Source organism: Spermophilus citellus (assembly GCF_964194105.1).
Source record: "Spermophilus citellus genome assembly, chromosome: 15".
NCBI classification, from domain to species: Eukaryota; Metazoa; Chordata; class Mammalia; order Rodentia; family Sciuridae; genus Spermophilus; species Spermophilus citellus.
Window position 1 is genome coordinate 97,746,390 of NC_138195.1, and position 16,992 is coordinate 97,763,381.

At 45.3% G+C, this 16,992-nt stretch overlaps 1 protein-coding gene across 1 annotated transcript; it reads right to left on the bottom strand.

The window, feature by feature from the left end:
* Window positions 1–549: 549 nt before the first annotated feature.
* On the bottom strand, window positions 550–4,929 carry SYCE1 (synaptonemal complex central element protein 1; the record flags this gene model as incomplete). The annotated part of the gene is made up of 12 exons (XM_081268267.1): window positions 4,875–4,929; window positions 4,108–4,167; window positions 3,681–3,755; window positions 3,049–3,096; window positions 2,755–2,809; window positions 2,479–2,568; window positions 2,199–2,262; window positions 1,469–1,535; window positions 1,270–1,393; window positions 1,088–1,198; window positions 844–928; window positions 550–627 (listed from the first exon to the last, which is right to left on the bottom strand). Exons 1-12 carry the CDS (start codon window positions 4,900–4,902, stop codon window positions 550–552), a joined length of 885 nt encoding a protein of 294 aa, XP_081124393.1. The 5' UTR covers window positions 4,903–4,929.
* Window positions 4,930–16,992: the final 12,063 nt, after the last annotated feature.

Here is a 16,992-nt window from a genome sequence, read left to right on the forward strand (position 1 = left end):
GCAGGGAGCACAGCTGATGCTTTGCATTCAGGACGCATGAACTAATAAGGCATGAAACTGGCTTTGGGTCCCACTTCATCTTACCCCAATTTTCATTTCTGAGAGTCTACATAAAGTAATTAAATCATCAGTGGATTTCAGACTCACTGGGCCCATTGTGAGACATTCAGACTTGCATCCCTCTGCCCAGAACACAGTGTCTAGGACATAGAAGGGCTCTTCTACTAGGCATAAGGGAGTTCATGCATCCTGCCGCAACCCTGCAGAAGAGAACTGGAGCCAACCCCTCTGACTCCACACTGTTTGGCAGCCTGAAGCTGCATGCTGGACCAGGCCCGGGAGGTTGGGAAGCATTTACTGAATGACTGCGATGTAAAGGTCAAGAGGCAAAGTTGGAACAAGACTTCACCAGTCTCAAGGACCTGAGGGTCTTGGCCAAACCCTCTTTCCCTCACACAAACAGACTCAGCTGAGGCAGACTGTACCAAAATAGCACCTTTATTTCTTGTGGCCCCATGGGATAAGGTTGAGGGTGGGGCATATCCTGGGCTAAAAGGGCATCAGGCCCTGCTTGGTAGGCAGGTCAGAGTCTTTCTCCTCGTGGACTTCTAGAGTCTTGGGGCTGGCCTGTGGAAGGTCAGGGTCAAGGGTGGCAGTCTTCATCAATCCTAAGCCCACACCATCCCTTCCCACCTCATATCTCCATGCCTTTGACAGGCCTTGTCTATGCCCCCAAGGGAACACCCTTTGCCCACAGACCACCTCTGAGGATTTTAGGCCCCTCTTTGCCCTCCCTTTAGGATATGTCTGTGCTTCCTTCCGTCAGATTCCAGGAATCACCACCTTTTGTGGGCCAGCTCCTTCCTCTTGCAAACTCTGGGTTTGAGCAGGTACCTGCAATCCATGCTTTTCCAGCTCTTCCTTCAGCCTGATCCAGAAGGGGTAGGTAGGAAGATGAATTTAGGAATGGAAGAGGTAAAGGGGTGCAGGAGAGACAAGAGTATGTGAAGACAAAGGTGGAGAAAGGAAGAGAGACCCTTCATACACCTTCCTGAAGAGGGTGAGGGCATAGGGGCTCTATGCCTACCTCTGCCGCTTCTGCTGCAGCTGCTGGCACCTCTGCTGCAGCTGCTGGTGGTGCTGGGCTGCAGCCTCCAGGAGCTCCTCAGCCTTCTGGTTCTCTTCCTTGAATAGCTGCCTATGGGGCAAGGTGGGGAGTCAGCATGGGTCACTTCTTCCCTCTATCCACCCCCACCTTCCATATCTTACACTGTTGCAGCTGCCTCCTGGCTGCGGAGGAAGAGCCCCTCACTGAGGGTGGAGGGCCCCTCAGGCATGCATAGAGAACACAGCCGATGCTTTACATCCTCCAGCTTCACCTCAACCAACTTCTCTGCAGTGGGAAGAGGTTGTGAGCAGGTATAGGCAGGAAGGCCAGGTCAGGGCCAACCTTCTCCCCTGGCCTCACCTTCCTTCAGCAGCTGCTCCTTGCTGCTGTCCAGGGTGCAGATCTCCCTTGCTAGCTGCTCTGGCCTCTGAAGGGGGCAGAAAGATTTGTCCACATTTGCCAGCTTCCCATGCCTCAAAGAAATCTGCCTGGACATGGCCATTGACCCCCTCACCATGACTCACTTGCTAGTACCCTGCCCCTCTGTGTATGTGAGCCACAATCCAGCCTCAGGACCTTTGTAGTTGTCATTCCTGACTTCCCCATCCCCCCCATTCCCCAGAAACAGGCCTTGGGCAAGTTTTACACAAGAGAAACCCCAAAACCTATGACTCTGGGCCTTTATCTAGAGATATGGTCTCCAGCACAGTACTGAAGCTCCTCCCCTTCTCTCCTGCCCTCTCTGGCCTCCTTACTGATCCTTTCCCTCCTGATTCATGTTTCCTTGTTTGGTGTCTGGGATCCGCTGTGGACAAGCACCTGCTGCTTGTTCCATCTTCCCATCTGTGAACATCCTCAATAATGGAGGACTCCACCTTGGTTTCATCAGGACTCCTCCTGACCACTGAACAGACACAGGACAGCAGCACAGATAGGTGGGCAGGACCAGCAATAAGCACATAGGGTGCCTTGAAGGTGGTGACAAGAAGCTGAATTTGGGGAATGGTGACAACAGGACCACCAGGGCTTGCACAGGAACAGGTGGGGCAGATGAGGTGTGAAAGGTCAAAAGCATGTCAAAGTGACTCACGTGAAATTCCCAGAGGTCCTTATGCTGGCTCATCAGAGCCTCCAGCTGTTCTTCAAAATCCAACCTGGGGCCCAACCACACAGGCATGAGGACACTGGGCTGAGACTACTGGCCCAGTTAGGTCTTCATACATAGCCCTTGGGATATGCCATGTGCTCCATGGGGAGCAATTTCACCCCTTGGACCCTCCAAGGCTCAATTCAGCCAGCTTCTCTAACTCATCCCTAACATTACCCTACCTGTGCCTCTCTGGGCCCCAGATCTCATGCACGGGATTTACCTTAGCTGTCTTTGTTTGTTTTTCTCTTCCTCAATCTGGGAGTTCAGGGCAAAAATTCTCTCCTTGCACTCTTGCAACAGGGTATGCTTCCTGGAAAGGGAGGCAGCCCTCATCCACGGTCTCTGATAGACTCCTTGGGAGGGGGTTGAGGGGCTTCTGTTCTATCCCTTTATTCAGGTTCATGTCTGGTAACATGGTAGTGGGTGAGAGAGGGTGACAGGAGCACTTCCCCCCGTTGTGAGATTTCAGGAGATCAATGAAAGCATGGTCTCTCACCTCTGCGCCTCACTCTCCTTCTCCTGGCAGTGTAGACGAAGGATCCTCAGGGATTCTGCAAGGGAGAATAACAGGGCCCTCTCTATAAGAGTCCATCAAGGCATCAGGTTTGGGCAGAGGGAATAAGGACAGATATGTTGGCACATTATTGGGTTTTGACATTTTCTGAGTCTGGTGGAAACCACAAGAGGAACACAAAATCAGGGGTTTTTAAAGGCTTCAGGTACTGTAGGAAGAGTGGGCTTCTGTGGAAAAGCACAGGCAAAAGCCTGGAGACACAGAAGCCAGAAATACCTTGCTTTTTGCTCAAGATCTCCTTCAGGTGTACTTTCTCTTCATGCACTGGAAAGCAGAGAATGTTTAGCATCAAGGACTGCCCATGATATGGTCAGAGAGTCACATGGGGAACTGTGTAGAGCCCTGTCCTCAACCCAATCAAGGCCTCTTGAGGTGAGCACCCTCTTCTTGGTGCCCACACTCCCTATAAACACCAAGGGCCCTTGGATTCACAAAGATTGTCTGTGAGGATTTTGTGACACCCGCCAGGGCTGGGAAGAAACACATCAAGGAGGAAGGGGCATTTGAGCACAAGGAGGCAGGGTGGTGTCTTTAGGGAGGATGACTAGGGAAGGACTCTCTGAGAAGGGAACACAAGGCAACAGGGACTTGAATGGTAACAGAGGCAACAGGGACTTGTATCATCTGGGGGAACACAGAATCCTGGCAAAGGCTCAGCAAAGGTGTGCTTGGTGGGCATTTCTAGAACACTCCACCATGAGAACAGGGTATTGGAAGGACATAAAGGATATGAAGCTGCAGAGAGGGCAGGACACTTGGCTGTGGTAAGAATACCAAGTATCTGGAAAACCAAGTTAGGAAAGGCTTGAGACATGGTGGGGACTGCTGTTGACTTCTAGATTGCTTACAGGAGTCGAGTTCCTTCTGTAGGGCATCCCAGACTGTCCGGGCCTCTCCCAGCTCCTCACTCGCTTTCTTTTTTGCTTCATCAGAGAGCAGATGGACACGACACTGAATGAGTACAACCTCTCACCGCAAACAGTGACAGTTAATATTTGTCTTCAAGCAAATCTAGAGGGGCCCAGATTTTACAGAGCAGGTAACTTTCATAGTACAGGCCTTTCTTGCAGGCTTGCATAGCAGTAGGACCAAGTTCACAGGCAGACTATGGTAGCTGCATGCAGAGAGTTCTGTACTTAATACTCTGTTGTTAATGTCATGAAATATCTATATACATATTTTTTTAAAACACAGGCTTCTATATTTTTACTTTGCACTGGGGGCTGGCAAAGCATGAAGCTAGTTCTGGAAAACAGGCAAGGTCCCTGAGCTCACCTTGCTGAACCTCATTAATTCGGTTAATCAGGACCTCAATCTGGGGCTCTAGACTTCCAGCTGCAGGGAGGAAAGGAGACTGAGATGATGACAGAGCAGGCAGAGATGATGGGTGCCTGCCTGTGTCTGCTATCTCACTCTACACAAATCTACTGAGCATCTCCTGTGCATCTCCTGTGCACAGGTGTTACATCATGGGCTCACATTCTGGGCGGGGAGACAAAGTACAGACCAATAGAGATTACGAATCAGGTTGTGATAACTGCAGTCATGAGAAATGAAGTGGGGCAAGGGGTAAAGAATGCAGGAGTAGGAATGGGAAAATGTCTTATGGGCCCCATATCACACAAGAGGACACGCCTTGAAGCTCTCGAGTAGAGTGTGGGTAGTCAGTGCAAAGGCTTACCCTAAAGAGGGGAGGGAGAAGCTTAGTGAGCAAGTAGGGGGTAGTGGAGCTGAGGGAGAAGGAAGTATGGTGTAGGTAAAAACCTCTGGATCTAACAGGAGTGCTGTGGGAGCCAAGTGGGTGACCAGCAAGGGGCTTGAGACAGCATTTTGAGGAAAAAAAAATTGCCTTCTAACTCCTTATATTTCTGCAATTTTGAATCATAGAGCCCTTTTTATCATTTACAATATTAAATTTTAAAATAAAGTGAAAGCAAATGTAATAATTTCCCATGGTTGTGAACTGTGGGGCTATGATTGAACCCACATCTGCCTAACCTCAAACCTCAGGCTGAACCTAGTACACAGAGGAGACTCTTGACCTTTCTGCAGCTTTTTCACCATTTCCATCAAGCCTTCAATTTTTTGTGTAGACACATCCTGCCCTGTGGAGACAAAACCAAACATTTCAGAATGCAGTAGGGTGAAAGGCCAGAGGAAGTCTCTTAACAGAGCAACGTATGTTCTTTGTCTGGAGGCAGACAGGGCATTTAAGATGAACTGGGTGCGTCTGTGGTCAGCTTTTACACCTACAGTGTAATGACACTACAGAGCCCCTTCATGAAACTCAAGGTAAAGGCATGACTGCACTCTACTGTTTGCGATCAAAGTTGAGCCAAAGTTCACAAAGTAATAATGGATAAAAGGGATATAAAAAACTGGCAATAAATTGAAAATCACTGCAACTGGTCATTAGGAAATTCTAGAAAGTTTTATACAAAACAAGGACATAAAAAAATTTAAAAAGATTATCTGGTTAAAGGTATACATGTATATATACACACACATATATATACACACACATGCATATATATATACACACACATGCATATATATATATACACACACATATATATACACATATATACATATACACATATACAAATAGTTTTCCTATGTATAATCAATAATGATTCTGGTTCCCTATAAAGTAACATTTCATATTAATTTCATAGTCATTACATACATCCATTTTTTGGGGGTTACTGGGGATTGAACTCAGGGGCACTTGACCACTGAACCATGTTCCCAGCCCTATTTTGTATTTTATTTAGAGATAGGGTCTCACTGAGTTGCTTAGTGCCTCACCATTGCTGAGGCTAGCTTTGAACTCATGATCCTTCTGCCTCAGCCTCCCAAGCCACTGGGATTACAGGCATGCACCACCGCCCCCAGCTTACATGTCCATTTTTAACCCTCTAATGAGGCCTAGGAAATAACTTATGTCATTAACATCATGAACCAACTAAAGCAAAAAGACATCATCTACTAAGAACTCTTGCCAAAAAATGATGCTCAGATTTACCAAAGCATCAGATCTAAATAGCAATTCAGAAAAAATTCAAGGATAGAGCAACATGCTAAAAGGTGTATCAGAGTACAATTAGTAACATCCAGACCGGGAACCTAAACAGGAAAAAAAAAACATTTCACAAATAAATTTTGTGAAAAGAAAGGAGGAAGACAGACCTTCCTAACAATAAAAGATGAGGAAAATAAGACCCTCAAAGAGACACTTCAATAAATATCAAACAGTGGTCTGTAATTGGATCTGGGTTCAAATAAATAAAAATACTAACACAATCAGCAAGCTTTCATAATTGACTAGCTATTTGATGAAATGAAGAAATTATTTTTTTTCTACTATAAAAATACAATAATGGCATTACTTTCCTGGAAAGTGCTTATTTTCTAGAGATACACATGGAAATATTTATGGATGGTACTCTATGATGTCTTGGATGCTTTAAAATGAAATATTGAAGTGGGCAGTAGAGAGTGGGTATGGTAAAAAACAAAACAGAAATGAATGGCCAATAGTTATTAGCTGTTAAAACTGTAAGATGAGAGTAATTATACCTTGTTTTCAACTTTGACATATGCTTACATTCACCAATAATTTTTTAAAGTTGTTTAACAATTTCCCAATCAATACAGTGAAGGTAAACAATCATTTTTATAGATGAGTGGAGAAAAGGAGATAAAAATGCAGTGGTTTGGATTTTTGCCTTCCATATGCTTATGTGGTAAAGGGTTGATATCTAGTGTGTGGTGGTATTGGGAGGTATTAGAACCTTTAAGAGGTGGGACCTATTTGAAAATCTCCCAGTCACATTGGGGCATGTGACTCTTGAAGGGGCTACTGGGACTCTGGTCATTTCTCCCTGCCTCTTTTTGCTTCCCGGCTGTCATGAGGTAAGCATCTTCCTCTACAATGCACTCCTGCCGACTGTCATCTTACCACAGGTCCAAAAGTGACAGAGCCAACTGATCATGGGCTGAAATCTCCAAACCTGTGAGCCAAAATAAGCCTTTTCTCTTTGAAGTTATTTCACATATTTTGTTACAGTAAATGAAAGCTAACGATAACATAAAATTATATAAGTTATCAATACATATTTGAAAATAGTTACTGTCATAATTAAAGTGCTAATTAACATACTGCACCGTGTTTGTGATACTATGCAGGAACCAGCACTCATGTTCACTGATAGAGACTATGGAAACCAATGTGACTTTCGGAAGACAGATTGGCTACACGATATTTGGAAGACATATGTCCAATTCCAGGAGTTTATTGATTAAATATCCTCAGTAAAGTATGCAAGATATATTTGATGGCAGTGAAAACGATATTTGTGAAACTAAAACCATGAAACAGCTTGAGTGCTTATCAGTAAAAAACTTGGGGTTTAACAGAATGCTATGTAGCCACTAAAAAGGAGGCAGATCCATATGTTAACATGAATAAGAGATCCTAAAAATGTTAAAGAGAAAAGAAGTGCAGTGACCACAAAAAGGTCAACCAATGTATGTATGCCATGTTTAGATTATTCCTATACAGATCACACACCTGCATTTAAAAAAACAACAACACCTGGACAGTGCTTACCTCTGACGGTAGGAATCCTTGACAAAGGAACAGGAAGGAGGAAGTTTATTTTTCGCCACATACACGTCTGTATATTTTTATACTTTTTAAAATTTATGTTATAAAAATATGCCTTTTAAAAGCTCTTGAAAATCAATTAGAAAAATGCCAACTCTTCCATTTGAAGAAAAATGAGTGGAGAGCTTTAAAGGAACCCACATCAGCTTCCACACTGCCAGCTGTTTGGGTGCCTGTGCCCCCTCCCCACTGGCACTTTCACACCGTGATTTTCCTGGGTGGCGATAGCCTGCAGTCTCCTGCACACTGTCGGCAGATGGGGGGGTGTGTGCCTAAGGGGTAGGCAGGTTCCTTGGGATCTGCAGGTGCCTGGGAGTACCAACGTGTCAGGATCGTTAGGCACCCATGGGTCAGCAGGCCCCAGGAGCTGGGAAGAGGGTTCCAGAGGTGCCCAGGGTTTGAGAGGCGGGGGTGGCCCCTGCAGTTGGGAGGAGGATCCGAGAGTGCCCTGAGGTCGGGTCGGAAGGTGTGTGATGGGGGTCTGCACCCCCAGCCGGCGTCTCCCCTGGTTCCACGGCTGCACCAAGCCCTGGTCGGCTCCTTCTGGGCCACCTCGACCCAGCAAGGTGGGGGCACGAACCGTTCTGGCTCACCCGCCATCCCCAAGTCCCCGGCGCCCCTGCGAGACCAGCCGCAGGCGACTCCAAGACCAGGCTGGGGTCTCTCAGGGGCCCGGGAGCGCGTCCTCTACGTTGCCGGCACACACCAGGCAGTGGAGACCGCCGGCCGATCGCCCTCCCCGGGAACCGTTGGCGGGGAAACCTCGAGGTCCCCTCAGCCAGGCGGCCACTGCGCGAAGCCCTCCGCGCCCTGCCCAGAAACCACTCTAGCGGGCTCTGCAGCCCCAGCCCCGCGCCTGCCACTACCTCTGGGGCCCTCGGCTCCCTGGGCCGGGTCCGCGGCTCCCGCGGGCTCCACCGTTGAGGGTCGGGGCCTGGCCGCCATGACTCAGCGCGCGCACCGCCGCCTTGTTCGACGGCTGATTGGACCAAGCCCGCCCGGGGGCCGCGCCTGCGCAGTGGCCTCCACGTGCCAGTTGGAAGCTGGGCGGGGTCGAAGTCTGGCTCGGTGCCTAGCAGTCACGGCGCAGGCTTGAAGCTTTAGCCGGCAATTGCAAATCCGGTTTAGAGGGTCGGGGAGTGTGTGAGCTTCCAAGCTGGGGATTGGCCAGTTGAGCGGCTAATCACTTGCGCGTGGGTAAAGTCTGCTGGGCCCCCAGCTCAGAGTTTCAGCAGTTGGGAGGATCAGCTCCTCTCTGCCAAGTGCGAGGCCCCCCAAAGGATGGTTACCTGGTGTGGAGAGAAGCAGATACAAAGAAGCTTCCAGAGTTTTCCCCAGGAGGTTGGGGGAAGAGCAGTCTCAGAGGGAACCCACCAACCATAACCCATAACCTCCGCAGCTCCTTGTACCTCCTCATCCCAGGTTGGCTCACATAGACTCAGAGGGCGGCAGCAGTGACAGAGGCCCAGCAGTGAGGCCCGGGCGGGGAGGAGGGACTGAATTATCTAGAATGCCCCAGGGTAGCGGGTGGGTGCTGCCTGCAGCTTCCAGAGGCATCTGGGTCATTCCTTTCTGAGCCTAGACTGTGTTCACCATGACAATGGACAAAAAAAAGCCATGATCCTAAATCAGGAACACTTAATCCCAAAGACTATCTTTTCCTCAGGCTCTACAGTGTTTGTGCTTCCATCTTACAGCTCAGCCCTTGGGTAAACAAGTAACACGTCGGGTGGGCAGTATGTGGCTGCTTGGCCACCTGTAACCACGTTCACTCCTCTGTTGTGCCTGGTCTCTAGGCTGCAGCAGTGCGTGGTGTAGTTAGGTGCAGTGGTTGGAGTCTTAGAGAAATTATTTTTTTGACTCTTTTTCTTGTCTTCTGAATTCCTGCCTCTGGTGATGACAACCATAACTACAGCCAGGCATGGCTTATAGGGATGGAAATAGATTTTATGTAGTACTGACAGTAAAGGAGAGAGCAGAGCTTTATTATTATTTGTGCAGAGATGATTTGCACTTTTAAAGCAAGAATGGGGAAGGGGAAATTGTGTCTAGAGATTCAGCAAAATGGAAAAGGACAAAAGTTTGATCAGTGTAAATGTGACTAGACCAGCAGTGTTTGTGGCAATAGTCTAAGTAAGGATTCTATCTTTCTGCAGAGGCTGAGATGGATTTTTTCCTGGTTGATGATCATGTTTCTTAGATATTACTCTCAGGTTCTGAGAGAAGCCCTTCTGAATAGCAAGAGATGCATATTTTCTGTTTTAAGCTCTTTTTAGCAAATGCTTCAAAACAGGGAGGTCAGGGGCTTATCTTCAGATGTTGGCTTGGATGAGTAAGTTTCTCTGGAAGCAGTGGGTTTTCCTCAGGATGACATTTTAATTAAGGTAGTGCAGGTGAGGTGTTGCTGGGGACACATTTGTATGCTGCTGGAAGTCAGGCTAGATTCCTTTGGTCAAGCCTCTTAGAGTAAGTGTTTGTACCAAATCTGATGAGAGTTCTGCAGTTCTCAGTGGGTCCCTGTGCACTGAAATGGCCCCTGATACATATTCTCTTTAGTTGTGTTTCTGTGTTGCCTGATATATTTGGGGGAGTTGGCCACTAGATTGAAGCAATCTTGACTACTCTCACTGGTTCTTTAGGCCAGTATGGTTTAGTAGTGAAGCATTAAAAGTGGATCTGGCTCAGAGGATAATTGCAGTAGCCTGAAGAGGCTAAACATAATGGAGAGCTGACACCACCCCAGAAAGGCTCCTGATCTGGCTGACTTGTAATCATTTTTACAGGTTCTACATCACAGAAAGCAGCTTGATGCTGTGTGGGTCACTCAAAAAGTTCACCAGAATATCTTGATGCCATACCTCACAATCATTGGATCTGGAATAGGAGGATGAGGACACTGGCAGTGACCTTCCAGAGGGCCTGAGCTGAGGATGTCCTGCTGGTAGGAAACTTGGAGTTGTGGGAACTGCATCCTTGTACCTCCTCATCCCAGGTTGGCTCACATAGACTCAGAGGGCAGTAGCAGTGACAGCTGTGTCTTGGGCTGTAATGGGTGGGGGGTGCCACCCCTTAGCCATCCCCGGAAATCCACATAGTCTTGGATCCTCCCTGCCTTTGTCTGTGGCCATTTCTGTGGCTTAATAGTACCTGGACACCTGCAAGGAAGTGCCTGTGAGGGAGCTGGTCACAGTCGGAGGTGTAGACCTGAGGACGTCCAGGCCAGTTTTCCTCTCCTGTTCCAGCTGCAGCTCCCAGACAGGAAGGGAAATGACTACACTACTCTAAAAGTCTCAGAACCCCGACTTTTCCAGCTACATCATGGTCATTGTGGGGAGAATGGCTCAAGGGTCTGAAGTTGACTTTGGCTGGGACTGGACCTCCTGAGAAGGGGCCTGGATTGAGGCATGAGGCCCCTTCTCACTCCTTGTGCTCAGCCCTTGTGAGGAGGGACCTCTACCTCCGAGTCCTGATAACCAACTCATACAAACCATTTATAGCTTTATTGAGGGCCTCCCTGAGGAGAGGGAGGTAGACCCCCACTGTGTTCTACCTTCATTTCCTTAAAATATCATCCTAGACTCAGTGGACACAGGTGAGACGCCATACTAGGTGAAACACCCTCTCTCTGGGCCTTCCTAAGGAACCATTCCTAAAGAAATTTAAAATGACACCTTGGCTGTTTCACACTGCGTCTGCCTGGGAGGTGGGGTTGGAGGAAAGGTGAAAGGTGGGTTTGCCTAGCCTTGAACTTTCTAAGCTCCAGGAACAGTAGAGGCTCGGTGAGCAGCTCCAGGGAGGCCAGACATTTGCCCATTGTCCTCGTCTTCACACTAGGAGACGGAAAGCTGAGGCTACAGCTCCCAGACAGGAAGGGAAATGACTCACTACATAGGCTGTGACCTGCGAGGAGCCCTGTTTTCAACCCTACCCACCCTATGGGAGGTGCATTTGGAGGGGCAACTTTAGTTTGGAGAGAAGGGCATAAAGCAGAGCATGCCTGTATTGTAGGTTTTCCCTAACAAAGTATCACAGACTGGGTAGCTTAGGATCACATATTTGTCGTCTCACAGCTCTGAAGTCCAGAGTTCTGGGAGGGAAGTGTCAGCAGAACTGCAGTCCTTCTGGGAAGAGTCTGTTCCAGGCCTAACTCCAGCTTCTGTGTCTCCTTTCCTTGTGATGGTAGAGCTCCAGAGTCCCCAGAACATTTCCCTATGTGGGTTCCTGTATCTAAATCGAGGACACAAGTCTATGCAGATGTTTCATAGTTGAAAATGTAAGTTTATGGACTATCTTGAGTAATTTTTAGGGTAAGCCATAAAGTTTGTGTGTATGGTTAATTTGTTCCATTTGAATCCTAATCATTCATTTTTCTTGTAGTTGTTCTATAGCCATTTTTTTTTATACCGGGGATTGAATTCAGGGAACTCAACCACTGAGCCATATCCACAGCCCAATTTTGTATTTTTATTAGAGACAGGGTCTCACTGAGTTGCTTAGCACCTCCATATTGCTGACGTTGGCTTTGAACTTGCAATTCTCCTGTCTCAGCCTCCCAAGCAGCTGGGATTACAGGTTGTGCAACCATACCTGGCCTCTATAGCCATTTTTGCAACAAACTTTTCTCTCTATATTGAATTGCCTTTGTCCCTTTGACAAAATAAGTTGACAATATTTACATAGGTCTATTTGAGGGCTCTCTGTTTTATAGTCTATAGAAAGACAGTAGCATACTGTATGCTACTATCTTTCTATAGCTTTATAAGTGCTCAGAACCAGGGAGGCTGGGAATGTATGTAGCTCAGTTGGTAGAGTGATTGCCTTCCATGCATAAGGCCTTGGGTTCAATCCCCAGCACCACCAAAAAGGAAAAAAGTCTCCATAAGTGCTCAGAACCAGATTCTAGAGGTGCTGATCTAGGTTTGGAAAGAGTTTATTATGGTTTTTTTTTGTATCTTAAGTAGGGATTTGATTGAGATTTTACTTAACCTATCAATCAAGTTAAAAAGAATTCTAACCCTAACAGTAATGATTGAACTGCTCCAGTACAAGCAATCTCTGCATTTATTTGTATTTCTTTTGATCTCTTGAAACCATGTTTCAAGGTTTTCTGGATGCACATTTGTATGTATTTTGATAAACTTATACTTAAGTACTTTAGTTTTGGGGGTGCTATTGTAAATAGTATTTTTAAATTTCAAATTCTAATTATTCTCATATTGTTGACATAAATTGACTTATGTCTGTTGGCCATCTACTTTGCTTCCTTTTTTGTCCATCTGTCTCAATCTGTTTTCTGTTGCTAAAATTGAATACCTAGACTGAATAATTCATAAAGAAAATAAATGTATTTGACAATTCTGGAGGCCAGGAAGTCCAAAGTTGAGAGGCCACATCTGTTGAGAACTTTGTGATGAATCCTTTGTGTGGAGTCCTGAGGGGTTACTAGCCTTGGTGAGGCCAAGTGTACTAGGGAGCACTTGCTTTAAGAGTAGGGCCACTCCCTCCATGACATACTGATCTTTTAATTCATGAATGTATTTATCATGGCTCAGTCACTTCTCAAAGGTCTCCAAATATCTTCAGCATATGACTTTGGGGTGTAGGTTTCCAACACATGGATTCTGAAAGACAACCATACAAACCACAGCACAGTCCTTTTAGATCAAGACATGGCATGGTGGGCTCTGTTTCAGTTTGAATGTCCAAAATTATAGTATGAGATAATCATAACACTGAATTTCAGAGGTCATAGGCAGTGGCATAGTCCTCTATGCAACACTGAACAAACTAACAAGATACAGACTCAGGATGGAGTTGCTGCCTGTGGAAAGAGATAGAAAGTTGTTTTGGGGAATGATGATGCAGTATAAGATCTTCCATGTTAATGAGAAGTGGGTCACAAGGGTCACCAGCTTCTCCCTGGCAGGCGTAACCTTGTGGGGCTTCACATCTTTATTGCCTCACATCTGGCTGTCCCTCCTAGGGAGGCTCCGATGTGTCAAGAGGCAGACCTGGGCTTTTGCCTCTGTGTTCTCCTGAGTTTAACATCTATATATACAGAACCCTCTTTGGCCTGCTGTTGTGCACAAGGGCAAAGGCCAGCCAGGGGGCCCAGGTGTGGACTAGAGCAGAGGCTTGGGACAACCATTGCTTGGATGTAATGCAATTCTGTTATTTATTCACCTATTGAAGGTCATCCTGATTTCTTAAGATGTTTGACCATTGTAAATAGAATTGCTGTACGTGATTGCATGCTGTTGTTTAGACATTTTCAAGGTCTAAATTCTTAGGATCTTCTTGGATCATATGGTGAGATCATGTTTAACTTTGAAAAAAAACTCAGACTTTTTTTCAAGTGTGAACTGATATGCTATCCCCCAGAAAGGAGATCGAATTCCTATTGTTCCACATCCTCTAGGTGATATCCCATTAAATTTTTTTATCCTTTTAATACAAGAGTAGTGCTATTACAGCTTATTTTGTCCTCATAAAGGTTGATGCTAATATCATTTTTATGATTCTTTGTTATCTGTATATCTTCTTTGATGAGATGTTGTTTCAGATCTTTACCCGTTTTTTTTTTAACCCGGTTTTGATTGGATCGTTTTCTTATTGTTGAGTTTCTTACTATATTTAAGATACAAGTCTGTTTTAAATATATATTTTCCTAGTTTGTAGCTGATATTTTGTTTTATGAATGTGATTTTTTGGGGTAAACATTTTAAATTTTAATTAAATCTACATTATCCACCTATTCTTTTGTGGATTTGTTTAGGAGCTTATTTAAAAACATTGTGAAACATGTTGTGTTTTCTTCTACAATTTTCACAGTTCGCTATTTAAATGTGAATCTCTAGGCTATTTTGAGTGTTTTGTGAACCTCATAAATTTTTCTGTGTCCATTTCTCCTGCAGGATTTCCAGCTGTTCCAACACAATCTGTTCAGCAGATGCTCTCGTAATCGAAGGCCTTTCACTCTTTAGTCAAATCAGCTGAGAACATGTAGTGGGTGTGTTTTGAGTTTTCCATTTATCTCCACTTATCTGTCTGTGTCTTCACCAGCATGTTTTCTTTCTTGCTTTACCTCCCTGATAGGTGTTAGGATCTGGATGTGTGAGTTCCGCAAGTTTGTCCTTTTGCAATCAGGGTTTTGTCCTTTTGCAGTAGGGTTAGGGTTAGGGTTAGGGTTAGGGTTAGGGTTAGGGTTAGAATAGTATCATCTATTCTAGGTTTAGAAACTGGGGATTTAAATGGCAGATCTAGTTTGAGATAATTTCATCTTTACTATATTGAGACCTGAACAAGGAAACATCTCTGCAGTTATTTATGTTTTGTTTGATTTCTTTCAATTATTTCAAGATTTTCTGAAAGTATAATTATAATTGAAATTTGCTTTATTTTTGTTTGTTTTTGTTTTTATTTTGTGGTTCTGAGGATTGAACTCAGGGCCTCACACACTGAATTGCATCCCCAGCCCTTTTTTGTTTTTCATTTTTAGACAGGGTCTTGCTAAGCTTCCCAGGTTGACCTCAAACTTGTGATCCTCTTATCGCACTCTCCTAAGTATCTGGGATTATAGGCCCACACCTTTAAGATTTATGTTTAAGGATTTCAATTTGGCGGTGATGATATTTTAAATGAAAATGCTTTTTTAAATGTTCTTATTCCAGATTTCAAATTCTGATATTTCCAATTCATTATTGCTGTTAATAGGAAATCAATGGACTTTTCTGTTGGTGTGTACTTTGCTTCTTATTATCTCCATCCATTCCTACCAAAGCATGTGATAGTGGACTCTATTTCTGTTTGATTTCCAAAGTCATGGTTTGGAATAATCATGAATTTTAGAGCTTCACAGGTACTACGACAGTGAGCTTGGAACATCCTAAACTGCCGAGGTGGCTAGCAGGGGGTGCTCAGAGCCAGTGTTTCTGACCCTCAAGAAGTGCCTGCCTTCTGTGGGCAGATGTCCTTTGTCCATGGTGTGTTTTATACTCAGAACTCACCCAGGGAGATGTTGTGGCTTGGGGATACTTGGAAGCCTGTCTGCAGTGAGGATCAGCTTTGTTCTCCTTAGAACCCACCGGGGGAGATGAAACAGCTTTGGCATGTCTGGGGACCATGTCTATGGTGAAGAACAGAGCTTCTTTCTCCTTGGCACCTACGTGTGAAGATGCCTCACAGCTTCAGTTTTTCTGACTTCCATGTATGAAAAGGAAGAGTGAGGAAAAAGATTCCCACTCACAGCCCCAAGTGTCAAGGAGGAAGCTCTGTCACATTCTTCATTTGCTCGGGTAACATTTCAGCAGGATTTCACTTTGCAAAAGTATCCTTATTGAGACTTTGACTGCTTATCACCATCATGGCATACTGAAGTATTTTTTATGGGTTGGGAATGTTTCTGGGAAGATATCTCAGGACATAGAAAGGATAAACACAGACATAACATCAGGATGGTGAGGGATGGGCAGGGAGGGCAGGGAGCTACACTGGGGCCTGAATAGAAGGGGCAACGTGCATCTCATTCTTGCTTTAATTTGTATTTAAAATTTTTTTAGTTGTAGATGAACACAATACTTTTATTTAATTTATTCATTTTTATGTGGTGCTGAGGATCGAACCCAGTGCCTCATATATACTAGGCAAGTTCTCTACCACTGAGCCACAACCCCAGACTTTTTATTTGTATTTAACAGGTCATTTTTCTTATAGTGTTAAAATGCTTATACTATTGAAAAGTTAACATATTAAAAAATAAAATTAAATGTAAATATGTCTGTTAAAAGAAGAACCTTATTGGAGTGGGGGTGGTTATGGTTAGTTCAGTGGTGGAATGATGCCTATAATGTGTGAAGACCTGGACTTAGAAGCTCTCAGGGTTCCCCACAGAGAACCAGCAAAACACTGGACTGCATTATCCTCAATCCTCAGGGGGTGGGGGAGCTCATAGGAATTCCTCCACCATGAGCTGTAATGTGGGGTTACATTACCCAGAAGCCACTGTGGTGATAACCCACAGTCATAAGGTGCAGAAATCATAGGACTCCCCTGCCTCCTATTAGCTGGTAGAACATGGAACTAAATTATTCACAATCCTGAGGTGGTAGAGGCTCCCAGATTCCTCCCAGAGAGTCAGCAAAAACACTGGACTACATTACCCTCATCCCTCAGGAGCAGAAACTTCAAGAGCCCCCTTTCTCCCCCCCATCCCCACCTTATGAGTGTGCAAAATGCTAGACTACATTATCTATAATCCGAGGAGAGGAAAGTGAAGTGCACAGAATCAACCCCTCTGATCCATAAAATACAAGGGACTTAATTACCCACAATCCTAGTGGGGCAGAAGTTCCCTGGGTTCTGCACAGAGAACCAGCCAAATACTGGACTACATTACCCACAATCCAAAGGGGGTGGTGGTGGTGGGGGCAGCCTACAGAAGCACTGTCCCCAATAAACTGATCAAATGCTGGACTACATTACCCACAGCCCTC